This window comes from Dendrobium catenatum, unplaced genomic scaffold, assembly GCF_001605985.2.
Source record: "Dendrobium catenatum unplaced genomic scaffold, ASM160598v2 fragScaff_scaffold_1136, whole genome shotgun sequence".
Taxonomy (NCBI): Eukaryota; Viridiplantae; Streptophyta; class Magnoliopsida; order Asparagales; family Orchidaceae; genus Dendrobium; species Dendrobium catenatum.
In genome coordinates, this window is record NW_021319598.1 from 611,299 (window position 1) to 624,755 (window position 13,457).

A 13,457-nucleotide genomic window follows, 5' to 3' on the forward strand; every position below is an offset into this window, starting at 1 on the left:
ACATGATTTATTCCTAAGCAAAAATCAATGGGAATTATAAGACATGCGACAACCTACCTACAAATTATCCTGCAAAAGTCTTAACTAATGTTATAGCTGATTAATGATCAATATAGGGATTGCAGATGTTAAAAACACCAAAAAACCATGAATCCTCTTGGGTTTTGTAATAAAGGGGAAACGATGAAGAGACCAGGTTTTAATAACTTCCATTTGTTGGTCATTTATGCTGCAAGATAAGAATGAAAGTATAGGAAAACAGTATGAGAGCGCACTGTATACATGGAACAAATTCAAGCAGCAAAGCTTCTCCTAACATTGCATTCTCACTAATGCTGAAGCTTAGTTTTTATGACATTGATAGCCACTCTTGAATCGAGATTTGAACAATGCTTACGGATACAGTTTATTTCATTTTATACGTTTAAACTTCGTGCAGAAACTACTATTCACAAGTTAAAGGTAAAGTACATGCAACCAATGGCAGATAGGACCGTGATATATAATTTTGCAAGATCTAGGGTTAAAGAAAATGTTTTAAAAGGCTCCAGCCCAAGAATGATATACTGCTTGAAAGAAAGGAAAAAACAATCAAATCAATGAAATGATTAACCGGTGAGGTTGAAACAAAGCTAATATATCCCACATGTGTTTCATTGAAATCCAAACCGAGGGTTCGGAAAGCAGTATCTCTTTATTGCACCCTAACGTATTTCAACAGAGAACAGGCAAGAAAAGAAAATATTAATGGAAACCATCTCTGCAGCTTTTGATTTTCACAGGAATATCTGTTGCAGGGGTAACATAATCCAACAAATTCCAAACCCAACCCCAAGTTACAACACAACTTAACATAACAGTGGCAAGGAAAAATGTCGATTGAAAGTTTTAGCGTGCTCCGTATATTACCTTTCCTTCCAGATGCATGCCTGCTAAATGTATATTTGTCCATATTGCAAGCCCTAAAGTTTTTCTTAGTTGAACAGAAAGTATCGCATTCATATCTTTTACCGATAGAAAACTCATTCCCAGTTCTAAAACCTACAAAAGATCAAAATGTCTCATGACGTTATAGCATAAGAATAAGACAAAAGAGCGCAGTGGTATATGTCATCATTTGTGAGTATAAAAGACATACCAAGTGGTCATCATCATATGATTGACCAAGAACTCTAATATCTGTAAACATAGGAGGGTTCCTACCCAAGTATAGGTGCTCAACTACTGCTTTACTCTGCATCAGAAGAACTATAAGGATCAAGTTATAAGAATGCATATGTCAAGGATACGTTCAAGTGATTAAAGTTTCTCAAAGCCACAGATTGTTTCACCAGAGTAACGTAAGCTGGTTGAAGAACATCTAACCCAAGAAAAGGTTTGAATCCTTTTTGGATTTGGAATTTCAACTAGAAATAACATCTAACCAATCCTCTTTTGATCAGTTGTTTATCTCTGTTAGCTTTCGTATTTCAAAGGATGATGGCAGAAGCCTCTTCGGTAACTTTTAAATTCTCCATGCATAAAAATTTGCAGGAAAAAAAGATTTACAGCATAATACTCAAGGATGTCATTATATGGATATAATGATGAATGATTATGTAAGTAAGTAGGCACTGTGTTGTTAACAGCATCTATTGTTTGTGTTATATAAAGAATGTTTCTAAGTTCAACGGCACGTTAATTTCAAATAGGAAAATCCATGGATGTATATTATCGATGGCCCCAGCGGGTTATGAAAGTAAAAAACATTCAATGTAAAAGAAACTGAGAAAACAAAAAGTTATACAGCTGTCCAAGGTTTGTACTTGTCCAAGAACCAGGGAATGATGGGCAATAGGAATTGCTGAGACGCAACTTGTTCCATACATATAGGCCAAACCTTTTCAACTGCATGGTTTAACCACCTTACAGATTCTGAATCAGAAAGGAGCTGTAAAATTTAAGAAAATAAAACCGTAAGACTGCTCAAATGGGATGTCAACTTCAGGATAACTGCAGAAAATACAACTTTTGATGATTGCAGCATCAAAATGGCTCTTAGGAAAATATAAATTAAAAATGTACATACATTATGGCCTCAATGCAAAGAGAATGAAAGAGATGTACCCTTTTTTGGTCAGCATATTTTCTTTCTTCATACTGTAATTTTCTCTTCCATCTTACAGTATATTGTTGATTTACCTGAAAAGGAGGGTAAATAGAACTTGTTATGCTTATAATGTGCAAATATGATTTAGTTTTGGAAAAAACTTAATATTATGTCAAATTTTCATAATTAAAAAATCAAAAGAGAGATCTGATCATAATCAAGAAATCAAAAGGAACAAAAAGATAATTAAATTAGAATAATGTTATGAAACACTTGAAGATCTCAAGTAAAACCTAACGATCTTGATAAAAACAGCAAGAAATCTCCACAAATCCAACTGAAAATCAGAGAAGAACAGTAATTTTATTATGATAATCAAACTAACAGAAGAAAAATAACAAGATACAATTGATCCTCTATTTCAGAGGAGGATCTATCTCTCCCAAATTTTTAGACGCCTCTAGAGCCCAAAAACCTAAATCTAAGATATCTCAAATTTTAAGGCAAATTCAAGATTCTCTAACCCTAGGAAAACAAACTATTTAATGCATACAATCAAAAAGGAAATCTCTAAACAGTCCATACATTCAAATTTCCCTCATAACTTCCTAAAAACTCCTTCATAAACAGCTCCATTGGACCCGGACGTTCCGAGCGGCGCATAATGGAGAGGCAGAACTTCTGCCTTTTCGCACGAGTCGGTCCCGTAGTACCGGTTGGACAGGTCTAACATATAATTGTGTGGTCTCATTTATATCAACATAATTAAACAAGAGAGCCACCTAAAATACGACTAGCCAGGACTTCTTATAATCCGTAATTAAGCTTAGGTATGGGCGTTCACAACAAATGTCTGATGACTCTAGGGCCCATGGAAGACATGAATATAATTGAACTAAAAATAAAATTGCACAAAGCAATAATTTGTTTAGTATTTGACAAACATATTTTCCCATTGACGCCCTTGTTTGGCATTTAAAAATGGGTCTTGTAGCCAAACTAGAAGTAAAAAAGTTGCAGTATTTGTACAACCAAATATAAAAAAAAATACATGTTCAAGATAAGTCGGGCCTACTCAAGATAATAAAACTCGGTCTACTCGATATCAACTCTAAGGAAATGTATCAAGTCTATGAATGAACTCTCCTTAAGTAGGCGACTACGATCTATGAATTTATCCCAAACATATGTGCACAATATATGAAGTTGGTCCTAATGACTACTCAAGTGGACGACTTCTTCTACATGGGAAGACAATTAATCGGTTATTTGGCTATTCGTCTAGTTTTACAAGCCAAGCTAGCAACTTCTTATTAGCTCAGCGAAAGAATTCATCAAATTGTACATTTTAATTATGTTGCACAACTAATATATTTTTCCCTTATTTATTGTGTAGTCATGTATGTAGCCTATTTTGTAATGCTCAAACCGCAACTCAAATTTATAAATAAGGGGACAAGAAGAGGTTCAAGAGACACAATTTTCTATACTTAAGCTCATTTTATAGAAATCTCATAGCTTCTCTCTCTAAAATTCTTTTATCTCTATCTCTCTATTTCTCTACCCTTTTTCACTTAGTATTCTCAATATAGTTAGGTGTGATTCAAAAAAAAATTTGAATACAACAATCTAGAAGGTGTGTCTAGCATGGAGCATACCATTAACTAGAAGAATAGTACGTCGTGAAGAAGAACAACAACACTAAGGGAACTTTATACTAAGAAAAGTAGATGCTACAGTTTGGCAGGTAATACTCTGCAAATTAGGATCTATCTTTAATAAAACCTTATATTATCAAGGAAGTAGTCGGCTTTAGAGTTTATCGGCTTCAAAATTACATAGGCAAAAAAGTTTTAGAAATTTGGAGCAGCGAAACTTAAAAACTTTCTTTGCTTGAGAGATATAACTTTTATGTCCTTCTCTCTTGTACATTTTCAACGAAGAAAGAACAATTTTTGAAATTTCCAAAAAATAAAATAAAATTTTGAATTATAGAAATAATTTACATAGAAAAATCACATTTTGGTTTAAGCAAGCCATTAAAGTCGTCGACCATATTATGGAAATAATATACATAGAAAATCACATTTTGGTTTAAGCTAGCCATTAAAATCGTCCAAATTCAAAAAATCACTGAAATCAATATTAGAAAACTCTTTCCTAAAAAAGAACTCAAATAAGTAAAGGAAAAGGTACACTAACTTGAGTATAAGAACAAACCACAGCTCGTGGCTAAGCTTAAAAGTTGCTATACTACTCCCTAAAATATAGCAAAAAAGCTTTAAGAAAGATGATCAATTAGCAATTAGCAAAGTCACCTATACAAATTTTTTTAGATATTGCTAAGGGAAAAGAATATCTGAAATTATGAGATATTAAATTCTTATACATCATGAGAAAAAGATCATTTATTCATAGCCATTTCTACTTATCCAATGCTAGACGATTGGGGTGCTAGTCTCCATATGGAGTTTGAAATTTTTTGACACTCTCCACCTCTAGATTGGATCAAGATCAATGTGGATGCTTCTCTTTTGGAGTCGAATCTTGCAAGCATTGGGGGTATAATCAGAGACCATAAAGGTAGATTTCTTCCTGCATTTGGGAAGAAGAAAATTCATTGGGATATTAATCAGTTGGAGATAGAGGCGGTTTTTTCAATAAATGACTTCTTACAAATGTGGATGTTTGAAAGCAAAGATGTTATAATAGAAGGTGATAATATTAATATTATCAAGTTCCTTCAAGATTCTATGAGGAAATCAAGGTGTCAAACTTACACTTCGGTTTCGGAGAAGCTACTCTTTCTCAATGACTTTGATAAAGTTATTTTCCATCATACCTCAAGAGAATGTAATAAAGTAGCCGATTTGTGTGCTACTTTGGCTTTAGAAAATAGTTTTTTTTTTTTTTCGTTTAGTAACATTCCTTCAACTTTGTTTAGTTTAATAAAGAAGGAATATGATAGTTGTTTTTCCTTTTGTTAGTTTGTAATAATTTCAAGTTTATTTAATGCAATTTGCAACTTTAAAAAAAAAAAGGAGAAAATGTTCATTTGAAGTTCTTAATTTGCCAATAAATTTTCTCGAAATTTTCTTATACATTTAAATTGTATTTTCAAAAACTCATTATCAAACTCAATGCATCAATGAACTTGTCATATCATTGAATTTGCAACAATATTGAATTTGAAACATCAATGAATTCTTTTCATCAAATACTTCAATACTATTTAAGCATTATATTTTAATATATCCTTTAGAATATAAGTCGAGACTTAAAACATGATTCCCCTCTTCGTGACAAAATTCGCATTGAGTAGTATGTGAGTTCTATCTAGCAAGCAAGTTTAAATGGTTACCCCTATGAAGATAAAGCTCTGGTGTAAGGTAAGGCCTATTAAGGTGAAGACCTAATGTTGGGATATATTAAACAAAAATAAAAAATAAGTAAGACTTGAAATATATAGATACATTGATACCTTATTTGAGTTAGACAAATATATTGCTTAGATATCTATTAGCTATTCGGTATTCATCCTTTTCAATGAAGGAAATTAAATTTGGTATTCACTAAATTCATCATTAGAGTTATTTTTGGTATTTGGCAAATGCCAAAACAATTATACTTGGCATTCAATGTTTCGTTGTTGCTAATTCCTTATATTTAGAATTTTGTATTCGTCAACTTCATTGAGGAAGCAATATTTGAAATTTATTCAAATTCTTTATAGGACTTATACGCAATATTCGATATTTTCCCTTTTCAATAAAGACAACTATATTTGGTATTCAATAAAATTATTAGTTGAGTTATATTTGTTATTCAGTATTTGACAAATGGCAATTCAGCTACACTAGATATTTGGTATTTGACTACTACCAATTCCTCATATATTCAGAATTCAGCTCTGATCAACTTCATTGAGGAAGCTATATATGGTATTTGCTGAGTTCTTTATTAAACTATACTTGGTATTTGGTATTCATCATTTTCAATAAAGGGGACTATATTGGTTATTCGCTCAACTCACAATTGAAGTGATAGTCGCTCTCTTATGTGAAATAAGTATTCATTAAAGTTATATTCAGTGTTTTCAACTCAAACAGAGATAAAAATTCATATAAGTAAAAAATTTATTATATCAAAAGTTTTGTTAAACAATATACAAAACTTATACACACCAAGCTATTCGTCCACTTATATATGGCAAGATAGTGGGTTATTATTAGCTCGGTGGACGACTTTATAAAGTCAAACATTCTAATTATGCTACATGACTATTTTATTTTTCTTTTATTTTTTGTATAGCCATGTATATAGCCTATTTTGAAATACTTAAGTCCCAATCCAAATCTAAAAATGGGAGGTCAAGGAGTAAGCTCAAGGGACCAATTTTTTGCATACATGCTCATTTTATAGTAATCTAAGAGCTTCTAACTAAAGAAATATTTCACTATCAATTTCACTACTCTCTTATCACCCAGTAATTTCAATATAGTTTGATATGATTCACAGATAATTTTAAATTCAACACTATTTGCATAACTCTAGATTAGTTATTTATGTAACGCTTCTTAAAGTATGAAGCAAAAAAATTCAGACAGTTCGAAGTAATCATTGTAAATATTTCACTACATGGTAGAAAACAGGCCAAAGACGTGTCTCAGCTTGCAACATCAGTGTTTCAAGCACATCCTGAAGAAAATCTTGAACTAAATAACTGTCTTTTTTTTTCTGGAGATAACCTTCTTCATTTACTTGTCTCTAAAGCATCATTTCAAAACTACCAATCGGTGATTCTTTAGGCAGCAGCACAGTACGCCATTCATTTTTCTAGTTGGTTTCTGGAAAACATATTAGATATAAGCAATCATAAATTAAACATTAGTAAAATTCAGCAAATCCTGATTTCACTGCAATTAATGCTTTGATGGGGAGTTTCAACATGCGAAAAAGATAAATACCATATCACTTCCAGATAGCTTCACGAGCTACAACATGAGAATCTAATCAACTCTCTGGTAATGTGAATGGTTGATAAAGATTAGAATGGACTTCTAAGTTATAAGTTAAGGTTGTTTCAACTTTACAAATTCCTTCCTGAAGGAAACCACGTATCTAGGACAAGGCATGCCATCGCATTGCTTTAAACCTACACAGCCATCAAACCCCTTATCTACACCACATAGTTGACAAACTCTTTCTATGTTTCAACACAGATCAGAGATTCTGGAAACTAGTAACCCAACGAAAGATCCTGCACTGAAGCATAAATGGATCCCATGGATTGAGTCAGTTAAACAAACAAATAGTAAAGAAAAAGAACATGCCGACAACAAAGACTTGAAGAGTGATGATGCTCAGTCCCGTAGTACGATGAGGAAATATATAGTAATTTTGCCTCGAAACCTTCCATAAAAACCAAAGTTTTCACTGCATCAACTCAGTCGAACATTCAAAATCTCCTAAACTCAATAGTCCCTCAACATAACATGAATAAACACATCAAAACCACAAGTTCCACAGAGAATTGCAACACCAGCATGCAAGATAACAACTATACCCAAACCATTCATATGCATAAGAAGCTATATAAGCACGACTCCACTTTTTATTGTTCAATCCATGAAAGAAAGAACTACGAAACGCATAACCAAACCAAATTAACTAGTAAGCTATACTTACAGCGAACGGGTAGAATAAAGCCGCGAAGTAAAGCACGGAAAGAGACCACCCAATAGATTCTAAAATCCAAAGGATCAGAAGCACTATAACGATGTGATGCACGATCGAAACCTCCGTTATATCCATTTCAGCACAGCAAAACGAACAGCTCAAAAAAACAAGAAATCTCTCCACAGAAAGCAAGCAGTGCTGAAAGAACCAAGTAGAAACTGAAGTGTCTCGCAGGCAGAATTTATTTGGTGCGGAGTCAGGACGTAGCTCTGCCTCCGACTACATGTGGACGTGGAAAATCCTTCGCAGTTTTTTTTTCTTTTTTTTATCTTTTTCAGTCCGACTGGCCCGAACTAGCACTTTTTTTTTAACCAGCACATAATTTAAATACTTTCTTCAAATTTAGGTTTTATAATTGTCATTTCTTTTTAGAGAAAAAAATCTGCAAAAACTTCTCAATATTTAAGATTTTTCGCTCAAATAATGTTTGATGTGCTGAGAAAGAAAAAATAAAGAGAAAATTTGATAAAGATGAGGATTGATTTGGAGGAGGACGTTGCATTCTTTGAGTAGATCATATGCCCACAAGATGCGGAGGCCTAAAGGCAGCAACTTGAAAGAATGATAGGTTCAGGGTATTAATTGAATGTTTCTTTGGTTGGAGGTGTCATAGGATTCAACTTATCGATAAAGTTCAACTCATCCTATGAACAAGCTTGTAGATAGTCAACACACAGTGAAGATAAGCTGTATAGAAGCTTGTAACCACGAAGTACAAAATATTTAATTGATTGTCTTTTACTTTGTGCAAGTTTTGTATGAACAATTTCAAATTTCTATGAGTTCATTTGGTTCATTTTGTGAATGTTTTTCGAACTATGTATTTACTTTGTATCAACTACGTATTCAATATGTAATGATAGTGTATTTACTGTGTTCTTGTTGAGTATTTGTTACGTATTTGTTGTGTATTTACTAAGTATTTATTGTGTGTCTGTTGTGTATTTACTAAATATTTTTTGCATACCTGGTGAGTAAGTATTTGTTGAGTATTTATTGAGTATTTGCGAATTTGGTGAGCATTTATTGATATTTGTTGAGTATTTATTATGTATTTGCTGAGTATCTTCTGAGTATGTTGAGTATTTATACGTATTTTATATTTGTTGTATATTTGTCAATAATGTGTGTCATGATATTTCGAAGCCCACAAATTCAATAACTGATTATTTTTTGGGCTTAAAGAAGATAATGATGACTTGGTACTGGAATGAGCAGAATGAGGATTACAAATGCATTCAATATCACCTGTAATTAAAAAGCAGCCTAATATTAAAGCAAGCTGCTCGATTTTACTCAAGAAAACTATATTCATTTTTTTAGAAAGAATTTTTATAGGCAGTGTGCGGAATTAGTATAGACTTAGTCTCAAGTAATTTTTTAACGTTTTTTATCGAGTGCGTAGAGAACAAGGGCTAATTTAACCCTTGGTTTATTCATTTTGATATAAAAGAGAGTATCATTCAATGCACCTATAAGAAGTTCAAGATGATTGGTTTGTTGTGTTCTTACTGCATGAGAGTTTTGAGGCAACTGGATACTGTTAAAATCCCTGAGAAGTACCTAATGTTGTGATGGTTAGTAAAAGCTCAGAAAGATATATATTCCAGGTGCAAGTTCATAGGTAAAGGAATGAATAATTCTGAAACTCATTGTAGATTCATATTTAGAAATCAACATAGCAGATTTGCATATCAAATTATCACACGAGTGTGAAAAGACCGTATAGGTTGTTAGACCTACGCAATTGTCCCAAGGTTAACGAAGAGGGGGTGAATTGGTAATTTAAAAAAATCCCTCTTGAATAAAAAAAAACATTTTTTTTTAAATTTCATAAGTTTGGTTTCTTTAAAAATAAATTGTTCAACCACAACAACAAATTGCTGAAAATAAAAAAAAACAAAAATGTAAAAAGAATACAGTAATTTATAGTGTTCGGTCCAACAAAACCTACATTCACTCCCTGAAGACTCCCTCTTCAAGTATTGCACTATTATCAAAGCGGCTCTCCTTTTTCCCCCATAACAAGGCAGAGAAGTATTTATAATTTTTCTCTCTTCCACCAATCCCCGGTGTGGCAGAGTACCGTCGTTATTTTACACCCACCAAGTGTCGGCAGAGTACCGTCATCCTTTCACACTTCTCCAAGTGTCGGCAGAGTACCGTCATCCTTTCACACTTCTCCAAGTGTTGACTGAGAACTGTCATCCTTTCACACTTCTCCAAGTATTGGCAGACAACTGACATTCTTTCACACCCTCCTGGTGTCAGCAGAGAACTGAATTTTCTTCAATGATCTTCTCACGAGCAACTCCAAAGAAGTAGGGAAGAGGATTAACAAGACTTACAAAGAGATTCTCATCTTTGGGCAACCTTATGAACCCTTCACAATTTCCACTTGAAAAATCTCTCTCCACACTCTCAAAATACTCGCCCAATCACTCTCACACTTTTTCTCTCAAGAAAAATAAGAGTGATCTGTCTTAAGTCAGTTTTAAGAACCTTATATATGAAAGATACGAAAAACCATCTAGAAAACTAAAAATTTCAATTTTGAGCATCCACGATCATAGAGTACGATCGACGATTGTACTGTACAAACAGTTCAAAATTTGCTTGTACGATCTTATACAAAACATTTTCATACAAGCTGATCGTACATTACAAAATTTATATCGTACGGTACGAACAATTATAAAAATTTTCCTATTCGTTTGGATGAAATGATAGCCCATTATTTTGTACTCTAGACGTCATCTGTACAAAGTTCAGATCGTCCCAAACGATCAATTATAAAAATTTCTAATTCATCTGGACGAAAAGATACCCCATAATTTCGTACTCTAGACGTCGTCTTTACGAACTCCAGATCGCCATGGACGAACTGTTCAAAAATTTTACCTATTCGTATGGATGAAAATGTTCGCATCAATTTAAAACTTTGGCGTCGACTTTACAAAGCCAACTTCATACAATACAAATAGTAAGTAATTTTTCTATCCATGATTTGATTAACTGCTTTCTGGAGGAAATAACTGAACAAATTGTCTCGTACAATATGACATCGTACAATATGATTAGTTATAAAAAAATTATTAAGTTTTAATACTCGGTTACCCAATTATAATCATACTCTCTCAGACTCAATAAAAGTGTAAAATACATACTCTATTTATAATGAACCATAATCTAATCTTATTTGAAGTCTTCAACAGTCTAGAGTATGATTTTTCTAAAATGTTAGTATATTATTTCCCTAAAATATTAGTACACACAAAAAATAAAAGTAATATATCCAATATATATTAGGAGAAACAGTAATAAAAATAATAATATTTTAAATCATAAAAAAACATACATGATATGAAAATATAGTTATAAAAACTAAGTTGCAAAATCCCCCCCTTTTTTATGGTGGCAAAATAATTATTGTTTGAATTAACATTTAAAGCAAAAAATTTCTTCTTAGCTCCCCCTAAAAGAATGACCAATATAAATCTAGGGATTCCCATGAACATCAAAAAATCCTAAACCAAAACAAAAAAAATAAAAAGACACAAAATCAAAAAACAAATTCGAACAAAAATATGAACACAAAACACAAACACGAACGAACACTAAAAAACATACACACATCACACAACAACCATCAATCAATCAAACATACAAACATCACACAATAAACATCAATCAATCAAACATACACACATCATACAACAAACATCAATCAATCAAAATAAAATTATTACTCTCCCTTTTGACAACAACAAAAAGGGAAGTAGAACTTAAAATAAAATGCTTCAATAGATAAACCACAAGAATTGATCAAGAAAATGTTTTTTAACCTAATTATAATTATAATATTAATTTCATAATTCTAAAAAAAGGAAAAATTCAAAATTTTAAATAAAAAATAAACTAAGATAAGAAAAGTTAATCATGGTCATGATTCATGCTAGACAAATTAAGTAAAGATAATTATTATAAAAATGATGAAATGAAAATTTGTTAACTTAAAATTCAATAAAGAATATTATTATTCATTAGATTGATTTAGATTAAAGATTAAATAATAGCGGAAAGAAAGAAAAATTCAATTGGCGACATTGTGCATCTTTTCAAATATTTATGGCACACTTGTGCATCTTTTTTATTTGGGCTAATTTTGTGCATCTTTTCAGTTTGAGAACCATTGCGCATTCTTTTGATTTTTGCACACATTGTATATTTTCATTTGATTTACTTTTTGGGTCTTTCCAAGTTCAATAGTATAAATTAAAATTTCATTAATCAAAAAAATAAGCATATTAAAAAAGAAATAAAAAAATAATAAGACATCAATATTACAATAATGATATTCTAGTTATGTTTGCCTAAAATAACATGAAATTAGTCTCCTTATCTAAATCTAGTTATAATCTAATTTAAATTTTGAAAGATTAAATTTTTGTAAAGAAATTAATTTGTAAAGCAAAATAATTAATAACCTATTTCTATGATCAATTTAAAATGATTTTTCTTATAAGATATACCAATATTTCATGAAATAAGAAACAAACACAAGTGTCCAAAACATGACATTTTCCATTGATATCAAAAGGATCACATACATTCACTCCTAACAATACCATAAATAACATCACCCAACAACATCACATAAGAATTTAACAACATAACAAACACTACAAACATGAAAGAAAAAATACATCATCACATCACTCGCATAAGGATGGTAGAAACAACAACAAAGAAGTACATCTAGAACTCGGAAGGGCCCTAATCTAGAGGAGGATATTGTTTGAATACTAAAAAATAGCTGTTCATCATAAATATATTTGTATTTATCGTATCAAACTGATAACAGGTCCAACCCATGTCCTCCTGGTACCTCGCATTCTGCTGATTTAAATGAGTCTCAATTTGATCAAAACATTGATCAAAGTGAGTCTCCAAATGATCAAAATGCGGGACCATCTCCTGAAAGTAGTTTTGGTCACTTCCTTATGCAAGTGCTAGTGCTCCCCCTTCTTCTGTAGATTCATCACTCAAAATTTGATCTCTCTTAAACAAAGATCTAAAGAAGCATCAGTAAAGTAGATTAGTATTTCAGTGGGAGGATCAGGATGAATGATATTGTACTTCTTATGTAGGATTTAGATAATAAGATGTCCTAAATCCACATTTTTTTTCCTTTTATGACGTGTAAGACCAATCTCAGAAAGGTTGTACAGGTAGTACATAATGAGTTGGGCTTCATCAATGGGGTTTTCAGTCATAATAAGATATGTGATAATGGATAAGAGTGGAGTCATATTCACTCGATCACCAGCTTTAGGAATAATAGAAGTTTTTAAAACGTGATGGATGATCTGTGCATTTTAGTTTAACGTATAGGCTCAAGCTAAATGATTGACTTGGGAAACACCTCAAGAACTTTGTTAATTTTAAACCAGTCAAAGTTAGATCTACAGGTTATAGTGTGTAATCTAATCCATTGTGTTCTCAAGTGAAGGAAGTTACCTAAATCTTCTTTGGTAATCTCTATTTGTTGTCTTTGGACATAGGAAATTATCTTAGAGTTATCTTCATTGACTCTCATATTGGATAAGAAATAATAAAAGGTTTCTTT

General features: G+C 31.9%; 1 protein-coding gene across 1 annotated transcript; it reads right to left on the bottom strand.

Annotated features, from left to right (window-relative positions):
• Positions 1–651: 651 nt before the first annotated feature.
• On the bottom strand, positions 652–8,016 carry LOC110112212 (C2 domain-containing protein At1g53590-like). The gene is made up of 5 exons (XM_020844354.2): positions 7,778–8,016; positions 2,107–2,181; positions 1,787–1,930; positions 1,139–1,234; positions 652–1,041 (listed from the first exon to the last, which is right to left on the bottom strand). Exons 1-5 carry the CDS (start codon positions 7,901–7,903, stop codon positions 889–891), a joined length of 594 nt encoding a protein of 197 aa, XP_020700013.1. The 5' UTR covers positions 7,904–8,016; the 3' UTR covers positions 652–888.
• Positions 8,017–13,457: the final 5,441 nt, after the last annotated feature.